Consider the following 11,357-nt stretch of genomic DNA (forward strand, 5'->3'; position numbering starts at 1 on the left):
CGGCGCTGCTTGGTGACGTCGTCTCGGTGCGCGGCGCCGGAAGCGCGATGGCGGCGGCGAAGCGCGATGGGCAGGGGCCGGCGGCGGCCAAGGCGGGCGCGGCGGCCCGCGGGCCTGGCCGGAAGCGACGGTGGAGGCCCGTCCTGCTGCGCAGCGTTGTCGGCAGCGTCCAGGAGGGTGAGTCGGGGCCGCCGGTGGGCCTGAGGGGACGCCGAAGGAAGCCCGACTCCTTGGCCCAGCTACGAGCAGGCTCGACGCGAGCGTCCAGGCTGGGGCTATCCCTGCCAGGCCTAGCGGGGGATTTGGGCTGGCCGAACCCGCAGCCCCGCGTCGCCCCCGGTGTTGGTGGTCCTGGACTCGGGGATGGGGGTTGCAGGGCTGGCTGGGGCGGCCTGTGTGAGCTGGAGCTCCCGGGGCTCGGATTGCAGCCCCTGAGGCGTGTGGGGATGGTTTTCGGGTTTAGGACTCGCTTTGAATTTTTTGGATAGACAAACGTAGATTTAAAAAGAAAGCATGTTTGAAAAAAGGTTCAGGTTATTGGTAGGTAGCTATGCAGATGTAAAAATGAATAGGAAAAAGAGCGTGGGCTTCAGCAGCACTTTACTGAAGTGGCAGCTTTGGAAAAAAAATAAAAGGAAAAGTTGGAATTAGTTTGACTTCCCTTTAGAAACTGTTTTGTTAGTGAATATTATGAAAGTCAGTAGATCTTAAGACTAATGCAATAAAAAATAAGGCATTAGGAAAAAAGCATGTTTAACTTCAGCTTTGGTAAGTTTTCTTAAATGGTCGAGACTGAAACAACCAGTGTATGAGCTTTCCTTTAAGCAGAAATAATTCTATGATGCCGCTGTAAAAAAACACTTCTGGACATGTGTAGAAGAAAAGTTGTAGCAATAAATGCTATTTAAGTGAAAAGACATAGTGGATTATTAATATAGAGTGGTAGGAGGATTTAGTGATTTTTTTTCTATGTGACACAGCTGCTGCATGCTCCTGCTGCTGCTTCCAGCATTATTACCAGTGTTTTCTTGAAACTGCCTTTAGGAGCTTATTTAGAATCTATTTTCATATTGCTTTAGAAGCTGTCAAAAGTAGGAGTGAAGTGAAATGTTAATACATCTTTTCACTGGATTCAAAAAACATTGGCAAAGGTGCATAGTGGTGAGTAGGCATTAAGTAGCAGTGTTTGCAATGCTCTCCTGGGGGTTTAGGCAGTAATTTTCAGTAAATCTGTGCGAGCTCCAATGTTGCAGTAGGGAACAACTTAATCATAGTGGTTCTTTCCTTGAGCTTATGACTGGTCCGTATGGAAATTGCCATATGTAGTGGCTTTTTTCAGTTTGGGTAGAAAACAGATGGAAAGGGTCCTGACAACAGTAGAACGGTTTGGTACTATTTTAGTGCAGGTGTATTTAACTCCCTTTTTCTTGTGCTTTCAGGACGAGGATTTGCATTACAAAGGAAACAAAAGACTGAACGACAGTACAGGAAATTACTGAAAAAGAGAAGACAAGTGCATTCACAACAAGATGATCAGTTTACAGACACCTATCCAGAGCACTTGAAACATCTTTACCTTGCAGAGGAAGAAAAGCTTAAGAAGAGGCACAGGACTCCAAATGATTCAGTGTCATCAGAAGAAAAGGTTAATAAAGCAGCAGAGTAAGTTTTCAAAGTGTGTTTTTAAAAATGTAGTTCTTTCCCTCGCTAAAGAAATATTTTAGACCTTAACAGTTCACATGGACTTTAGTGTGGTGATTTGCTTTACTAAAACTGCTGTTATGTCTTAAATATTCTTTCCTGCTTGTTAGAAAAATAAATGGCAGTGTAAGGGTTTTGTACTTGAGACAATGAGGCATCATTGCACAGTATGGCCACCAGATGGAGATGAGAATAAAGGAAAAATTTTTGTTGTTTTTTCATGAGAGTGATATTTCTAAATGATTGTTCTCATCTCTCTGCAGTTGCTTCCATGTGTTCAAACTAGAAAGAGAGAATGCAGCTCTAAGCTAGTATGATCAGGTTTTCTAGCTCTGAGGAGCATGAATGGTGGGGAAGACTCTTCTAGGCTGTCTTTAAGCTTCAGGAAACATCATCCATGTGAAGATACAGCAGATAAGGTGTGTGCATTACTAACAGTTGTGTGCACTCTGGTCTTCGGTACATTTGGCATTGGAGAAGTTTAGTTTGTTATGTTTTCATGCTGACTGCACCTGGCAGGGTGTTGGGTACCATTTAAGAGTGGTTCAAACAATCTATTCAGTGTAGAAGGATGAGTGTTCTGAAACCTCTATTTGTAGTTAACTTCACTGACAAAAGCAGTGGAAGACTGTGCTGTGATTCTGCAGTGGCTGTGGGATCTGTGGTTATGTCTGCTTGATGATACTCAGTGTCTCAAGAATGTGTACTTTTTCCTCCAGGTCAGTTGGGACTCAAGAGAAGTTGAAAAATAAAACGTCCAATCAGAAGGCAAAAGAAGAGTGTGAGAAAATAAAGGCTGAGCATGCTAGAAAGAAAGAGGTAAAGCTTACACAGAATACTTTCTTGATTTTAAACAAAATCTAGATTAATAGCATTTCTACCACTCAGTCTTCCATCTGAAGCCAGGGAAGACCATAGGAGGTATTGGAACTCTTTCAGTCTTTTTCAACTTGACAGTGGTATTTAGGCACACAGGCATTCAAAGGATCATTCTCTTTGTTCTTAGTATTTTTATCTTGCTGTTGCCCATAGCAGGATTTTATTATGTCAGTTGGTACATGAAAAAAAGCTTAGAGCTTGATCTGCATACCCCAGTGGATTATATTAGACTTCTTAAATTTTGTAGAAAGGGAAGTAATAACAATACCATCATCTTGATGAAAAATGAAATACCCATCCTGTTTCTTATGGCATTATCATAATGCAGTCTTCATTTTACCTTTTTATGTACTTTGACCAACAGTGAAACAATTAAATTCAATAGTATCCACAATCAAAATTTTTAGTCATTCTCTTCATTTGAATTTAATTGGAATTATTTTCACAGGACATATTGTAATATCATCACTGTCAATTAGCTCACTTGAATTATTAATTTGAGAGGTCCTTTTTTAACTAGTTTTTTTCTCTCCCAGGACATTGTTTGTTGCACTGTAAAATGGCGCACAGTGTAACATTGTAGAAGTTTGTAACTTCCTGGTGACTTGCTAAATTTCAGTAGCTACTGAATAAATATTGAATATATAGCTGTAAAAAAGATACGATTTCTTCAGCTGTATTTAGTTTTATGCAAGCTGATCTGTGATTCTGGGTGAGTTACATGGTTATTCAGCTGGTGGCTGCTTTTTGCGTATTAGCTACAAATTGTGTCAAAAGAAATTAACGTTAAGACTGGCTTATTTAGAGAAGATGGGAACAAGCAAAACCCTAGCAAGACTGCAGAGAGTTCTCTTTGAGCAGAACATAGGAGTTGTCTGAGTGCAGATGTTGGCATTTTTAGTTTTGTTAAAGATAATTAGGCAAAACAGGAGCTAAGTGCCCCAAAACCAGTAGTCATTTAGGTGGAGTACTTAGGTGGAGCATGATGAAAAAGTAAAGTATGTACTTCATTGTCATGTGTATTAGCAAACACTGGATTTACTGTTATTTATTTTGGGAAGAGAAATAAGCCTAAAGACACAATTTTTGCCTCCTCAAAGGCCTTTTTTGGCCCCAAAAAAGCTAGTATTTAGTAAAGATCAGAAAAAATATGAAGGTAAGTAGCAACTCTCTAAGATGAATGTTCTTGCTTTGAAGTAAGCATTTGGCTGCTAGCTAGCAGAAAAATTATTAGATACAAAATGAATTACAGGTAAGTTAGAGCTGATGCTGCTCTGTTTTTTTAAAAAGGGAATAAATTTTGTTAGTCATTATGGTAAAATAAGTCAACGATTCTGAATGGAGAGAGGTTATCTGTTTATCTGTGCATATTTTTGCATATGTGTGTTTATTTGATTGTTTGGGGTTTTTTTCCTGAGGCCTCTTAGATTTCTTTTTAGAAATCTTTTCTTGAGTTATGTCCTGTAAATTTTATATCAGAGAGCCATTGTTACTAGTTTTTGTACATCACTGAGGCCATCTATGCTGTGGAAAACAAAAATATGATCATAAATTATCATCTGCTCAGTCATTCTGTGGAAATACTTGCCTATTTGATCAGCATGGCACTGTATTTCAAAGAATAAACTTTTTGAGAAGAAATTATCCAAATGAACTGGAGCAGTCTTTCAGTCTGATTTGTGATGTCTTGCATATTTTGGTAGGACATGATATAAGTGAAGTAAGCTGGTTATCTGGCTTGTGGATGTTTGCCCAAATTACTGAGTAAAATTACAACACTGGAGAGCGTGGTGTGAGATGTTGGATAAAGTCTGAATGTAACATTGTGGTGATTATCTATATAGTGTTGATAGTGCATCCATATACAGTGAACACTCTATTAGTAGTTTGGTTGCATGTGTGCTTCATGGAAAGTTTTATGGGTAAAATTTTGATTAGGGTTCGTGGTTTTGTTCTGTCTCTCTTAAAAGTAAAGACAGGGTCTGTGCTGCTTTAAAGAGAACAGGCCACTAGTAGTTTGGTCTGGATTAATTTCCCCTAGATAATGCTGTCCTAGTATCACAAACCTACCCAACGCATGGTCTAGATAGGTCGCATATCCTATCAGCCTGTCCCGTGCAGAGGTGTCCAATATCCCAGCACATCTGGATTGGCAAGATACTCACATGGGAGCTGCTGAATCACCTTTTTCTTTCTTGCACTCAAGAGGAGAAAGTGTTTTTTTTTATTTAAGGAGAGTAGTGAAGGAGCACATTTCACAGAAAGGAAGTAGTATACATTGCAGCAGCAAACCATATTGTAGGATGTTCTGCTGAAGAAAGCTTGGCTTTTTTCTTAAAGCTTGAAACTGTATAATTTGTTCTGAGTGCAGTATGTGCTGAAAGAACATCCTGATTCAGCTTTAGAGAAATGGTGTTTCTATTGGCAGTACAATACCTAAATACCAGTACCTATACAAAAATTAACTTTATTGCTTGTAAATAGCTTCATAGTCACAGAGGGTTTGTGTCGGGATCTGTGATATTTAAATGCTCCTGAGATTGTAGAAAGTTTCTGTCTTTCAGCCCTGCTGCCAAAGAAGGAGTCGTAATTCGTCTATGCTGGTTTTCAAGGTTGTTTATTTCTTCTTATCTAAAATATTTTCCCTCTGACCTGCAGCAGGTCTGTCTTGCAGGATAGCGTGCGGGGCTCTGCCCCTCAGTGGGATGTTACAAACATTATATACTAGAAACTACGTGTGCTATATTTACAATAATGTGCCAGTATCTGTCACCCCTGTTGAACAGTGTGTCCCCAGCCTAAACCAATAGAAAAATGCCAACACCACAGTGAAACATGGAGGGCATGAAGAAGAAGAAAAAGGACAAGGCACGCCCAATTTCCTCCATCTTGCCTCCTTAGAACCCCTTATCTAGAATCCTAAAATTCTACTTTTGCACCCATGCCACACTAATTACTACTTATATCAAACACTCAGAGCTCATAATTCATCCTGTAAGATTGAAAACTCTTTTCCATGGATAGAGATCAGAGACAGTGTCTCTCGGGGCTCTGTACAGGGGGGTTTCTAACCCCCTGCCAGGGTCCCAGACCTTCCAGGGCAGCCAGAGAGGGATGCCGTGGATTCCCACAGGTTTGTAATTGTTTCATAATCTTACATATTTATTTAATTTCAGGAAGCAAAAAAAAGAAAACAAAGAGAAGAAGCTCAATGTTTGTACAAGAAAAAGAAAATGGAAGCTTATAAAATACTGAGTAAGAAGACAAAGAAAGGACAGCCAAATCTAAATTTACAAGTAGAATTTCTTCTTCAGAAAATACAGCAAAACACATAACCCCTGCATATATTTAAGTTAGCTGTGGACATTTTATTAAATTACTTTTAATAAATAATGTCTTTTTTCTCTGTATTACTTTTGTTATTGCCTTTATTTATCTCATTAGTCCAGTAATCATATATTCATCCTGAAAATATGTATTCTATGCTGAGAGTGAAAGGGATTTGGTACCTTGAAAATAAAAGGTCTGTATTTCTGAACCTAAATTCTATTAGGTGTGTGACATCTTGAATTCAAAATAATAGGCCATGAATCTAATACTTCCTGCAATTGTGACTGCTAAAATTGCATTCACTTGGGAGGATTAAAATTATGTATGTGATGTATTTGGTATTGCAGGAACTGCCAGTTCTAGGAGCGCCTTTTGTGTGCTCTTGGATAGGTTTGGCACATGAAGACAAAGTACATATATTATACATGGATGGCTATTATTTCTCATTCTCTACAAAGAATAGAATTTGCCAAAGGTCCAAAAGTGGTTTGTATGTAAAGATCTTGGAAAAATAATTGTTGGCTCATTCATAAAGCTGCTTTGTAACTTTAATTGCTCTATCTTTTGTGTATAGCTTTGTCATGAAATTTTTTTTCTTCTATGGAGCTTTTAATTAATAGCAATTTGGATCAATGTTTTCAAGTCTGGATTTATGTATTTTCCCCAAAAGAGATATTATCCCCACATTTGTGTCTTTTAATATCTTGCCATCAACCCCGTTGAGAAAACACATTTGTCAGTTGAGAAACTATAGCTGACGATCCCACTTTGTAGATTAAAGGAAAAAATTATAAACTAAGCTGACAATGCTTAGTTGTCAACACCCTTGCTCACTAGAAAATGTGTGTGCTGGTTTTGGCTGGGGTAGAGCTAATTGCCTTCACAGTGTCTGGTACAGGGCTGCATTTAGTATTTGTGCTGAGCACTGGGTTGATAGTGGAAGTTCCTGTTACTGCTGAGCAGGGCTTACACAGAGCCAAGGCCTTCATGCTGACACACTGGCATGGCAGCTGAGGGTGCCTGGGAGGTTGGGAGGGGACACAGCCAGGACAGCTGACCCAGCTGACCAAAGAGATTGCCATGTAGGGAAAGGTGTTATAAGACCCAAAATGCAGTGAAGTAAATATAACAGTGATTTCTCTCTTTCACCCTATGTTTTTTTAACAGTAGTGATTTTTTAGAAAGTAGGTTTTTTTCATTTTTTCCTTTTTTTCCCTCTTTTGCTCTCTTGCTTTTTTCTTTTTTCTCTTTTTTTTTTCTTTCTCTGATAGAATGAGTACAAGAACTTGAACTGCCAATAGCAGATAGAAAATACATGATCTACAGTTGCTGACATGTCACTTGAATCTAAAAGTCAAATGCTGGAATAAAACTAGAAATAATTCTCATGTTCAGTGCTTAAAAAAATTAAAACTAATACATTGTACGTTTTCAGTCAGTCCTCAACACAAATCAGTTACACATTGCTTAGATTGCTTAAGAAGACTCAGGTGGTGAAACATAGGGGAGAATGATAATGCTAGATTATGGAAAAACTTAAATTTTTATCATTCAGTTGTTAATATTTACATTCAATTTGCTTTATTGTCCAGTTAAGTTAGAGCAAATACAATGCTGAATAAATAAATACACTTCTTTTAAAAACAGAATCCTAAATTGCATACTTAACAATTTTAAAATTTGTTCTCAGTTTCAAGGACCACTTGTAGATTTGTTTATAAAACTATCCACCAGAATAGTCAGGCTGCTGCTGTTAAGTGCTTGTTTCCCCAAGAGTTCCATGTGCTAATTGAGTGTTTATATTAAACAGTCTTCAGGCTGATGTATTTCATGCTTCCTACCTATACCAGTTTTGGGTTGCTCACTGGTGACAGGACTGCTGTATTTCAGTTGAGAATTTTCCAGGGAGGAATGGAAGAAGCTGCCCTCCACAGAAAGCCATCTCGGTGGCAGGAAATTCATCTGGTGTGTTGGCATGTAGGATTTGCTGTGCACATATGAACTCTGCTTTTGGTGTGCACACAGTATAGCTGATCTGGCCAAGACTCATCAGATTTATGGTAGGAAGCTTTGTTACTGATATGCACAGATACTGAGCTTTTGAAGCTTCTAGAAATTTTACAACATGTTTACATACGTGGCACAAAAACAGCTTTCTCAGCATCCCTGAGTGTTGGCAACACAACATCCAAGTCTGCATCCACACTACTGCATATTCAACAGTTATGTGAAAACATTTGGTCATCAAACTTCTTCAGGCAATGTTCTTGGATACAAAAAAGTCCAAACACCAAATATTTAATAACCCAAATTTTTAATAAATTAAAGCCAGCCTTATTTTTTTATAAATATTGTTCCCTTTGCTTTGGTGTCCCTTTTCAGTTTGCATCTTATTTCCTGATGATAATTAAAAATCCTCTGGCGTTCTGGACTTAGAATCAAGGAGCATATATCTGCTGGAGGCAGTGTTTCCTCACCCTATAAAGATGTAGTATGTTATATTTTGTATTCCACTGTTATCATTAATGTGACATTTTGTCATCTCAGAGGAATATGTTAAAACATTTGCTTGTGAATACAGCACATACATGTAATTCTCTAAAGACAATGCAGTTAAAGCTTTTTAAAATGTTTTTTGATTTCTCAAAATGATTAAGTCTGTAGAAATTATAGGTATAAAAAGTATGAATCCATTCTGTGTCAACATTTTAACTGATATAACTGATATTCAAGTTTTTTTTTTTCCTCCTACTTGTTTAATTTTGGTGGGTTTTTATATTTTATTCCCTATAGATAATATAAATAAATTTGTTATCTTCAGTGGAAAATGGTGTTCGAGTTTAATGAGGTAGAGAGGGCTCCTTTTAAAGTAATCTGGTATGCATTAAGCAGTTGATAAACCAACAAAATAGCAATGTTTTAAAATATCAATGTATTTGAGGTGTATTTTTTGCAATTATTGTATAGGTGTCAATATGTTGAATTGCACTGCAGGTCTGAAAACACAGAACTAGTTAATATGCACTGTGCTCAAGATCAAAACAAAGGAGATATAATTTACACATCCATATCTTCACAGACTTACCTGTAAAAACTTGTCTGATTTTCAGGCAATATCTTAAGATTATCACTTTTTATTTTAAAATGGTGCCTTGTCCAGGTGGTAGTAATTACTATTGTTAATGTTATTTTAAAACCAATCTTTTATATATATAGATATCATTTTGTGGTAATTTCAGTTGCTGAATGTTCAAGTATATGAGCTGCTGCTCCCCGATCCATACAGTAATCTGCTCTGAAGGCACTGGAGGTATGCTGATAAATTGCCTTTGCACTAGGAGCAATAAATCATGCCAAAACTTAAAAACATTTTGCATTTAACAAATATTTTCTTGGGGAGTGCAGAAAGGGTACAAAGCGCAGTTACAACATAACACAGGAACAGCTTCCATTTCTGCATCATACTTTGTATTAAAGCAAGTTGTCCAATTTTCAGCTGCATGAGTGGTGGCAGGGCAGCTCTTCCAGCCCACACCCTGACATCCTGTATCTGTTCAGAAGAAGCACACCTAGGAATGGACTGCACTGTCAATCAGTGGGGCTTAAGCACATTCTTGATGTTAATCATATATAAGGGGAAGCAAAAGGAAAAATAAAAAGCTACCTCATTGTTCCTCTGATGTCTTATCTTGCTCGTTTGGGTTTTTTTTCCTTAAGTTGCAACCTAAGCCTTATTAATTTTATTAATTTCTGGCAGAGTAGTTTTCTCCTTTTTTTTTGTTTTGGGGGTTTTTTTGGGGTTTTTTGGGTTTTTTTGGGGTTTTTTTTTTGTTGGGTTTTTTTTTTTTTTTTTTTTTTTTTTTTGTTGTTGTTCTTTGGTTTGGTTTGGTTTGGTTTTTTGTTTGGTTTTGGTTGGTTTTTTGTGGGTTTTTTTTTTTTTTTTTTTTTTTTTTTTTTTAACAAGAAGAACCAGAACAAGAGCATAGGAGCTGGGGGAACTACAGGTCTCACAGTTCGACCTTCATACCAGGGAAGGTCATGTAGCAGATCATCCTGACTGCCATCACAGATCAGGTGCAGGACAACCAGGAGATAAGGCCCAGCCAGCATGGGAGTATGAGAAGCAGGTGCTGCTTGACCAATCTAATCTCACTCTCTGTTAAGGTGATGTGCTTAATGGATAAGGGAAAAAGTGTGGGTGTTAACTTCCTCAACTTCAGCAAAGCCTTCAACACTCTTTCAGGAGAGACCTTATCCGTCTCTAAGACTGCCTGAAGGGAGGCTGTAGCCAGATGGGGGTCAACATCTTCTCCCAGGTAACAAGTGACAGGACAAAAGGGAATCGTACCTCAATTTGCACCAGGCAGGTTTAGACTTCTTATTACGAAACATTTCTTCACCGAAAGAAGTTTTTCACAAAAGTTTTAAATTTCAAGTAAATTCTGAATATTGTTCATTCCTTCAGCATTCACAACTGAAGAAAGCCAAAGGATTTTGATTAGAAGATGGACCTAAAATTAATTCTCTGTATAAAATGCAAATGAATATTGTTTGCCAAATTCCTTGATTCTGAAAGGTACAGGTATTCTATAAAAGTCATATATAGTCATAACTTTGACACTAAGACAACTTTAAAGTATTTTTAACTTACTGAAGATTCTTGGGTTGTATTGTAAACTCTTAAAATAGGTAATTACCTTCCTTGGATTTGGATTCACAGACCAAAAACATTGGTATGGTGAAGTTTGAATATTTACGGAAAAGCTTGTAACTGAAAACCAAGGAAAGGCAAAAAAACAGATCAAAGTGAGCTTAACCTGAAACTGTAATGTATAGGTAAGATTCTTTCCATTTCCCTAGAATGTCATTTGGCAAATGTGAAATTAAGCTATCTCAGACCTTTAGCAGCTGTAAAAAATCCACAACTTCATGAAACAAAGGAAAAAAAAAACAACACACCCCCCTCCAAAAAGCAGGAATAGCTAGAAGCATCTTTGTCTGTCAGTTTGTATTATGTATCTCTCAAAAAGTCTCCTATAAAATTATGCACTTGATACAGAAATGATTCTTTGACCTGTGGTATAAGAAATGTAAGAACAGAAGATTAGTGTATGACTTCTTTACAGTTTGAATTACTGTCTAATATGTTTGGGCTATTATTCCTACTCCACCAAAATCTAATTTGTACTGAAGACTGCAGATTTTCTTATCTGTTAACAGTTGCAGATTAATTACAGGCTGAAAAGCTTTTCATTATCCTTTAATTTCATTGTCTTTTAGTTTCAGTTCTATGGTAGTATTAGTAAATTGTAAACAGATCTTTGCAGAGAGTAGCAGAGTTATTGTATGGGAAAGAGGGTGGTTTTGGTATTAGAAATAAGGAAGACATTGTCATTAAAGTGGTGGGGCATCAGAAAAGTGTATTTTTTATTTCTTAGTCTGGAATG

General features: G+C 37.6%; 1 protein-coding gene across 1 annotated transcript; it reads left to right on the forward strand.

The window, feature by feature from the left end:
* Nucleotides 1–12: 12 nt before the first annotated feature.
* CCDC59 (coiled-coil domain containing 59) lies at nt 13–5,990 on the forward strand. Its single transcript, XM_053942312.1, has 4 exons — nt 13–177; nt 1,440–1,662; nt 2,421–2,520; nt 5,757–5,990. The coding sequence occupies exons 1-4, from the start codon at nt 48–50 to the stop codon at nt 5,913–5,915; spliced, it is 612 nt and encodes a 203-aa protein (XP_053798287.1). The 5' UTR covers nt 13–47; the 3' UTR covers nt 5,916–5,990.
* Nucleotides 5,991–11,357: the final 5,367 nt, after the last annotated feature.

This window comes from Vidua chalybeata, chromosome 5 (genome assembly GCF_026979565.1).
Source record: "Vidua chalybeata isolate OUT-0048 chromosome 5, bVidCha1 merged haplotype, whole genome shotgun sequence".
NCBI classification, from domain to species: Eukaryota; Metazoa; Chordata; class Aves; order Passeriformes; family Viduidae; genus Vidua; species Vidua chalybeata.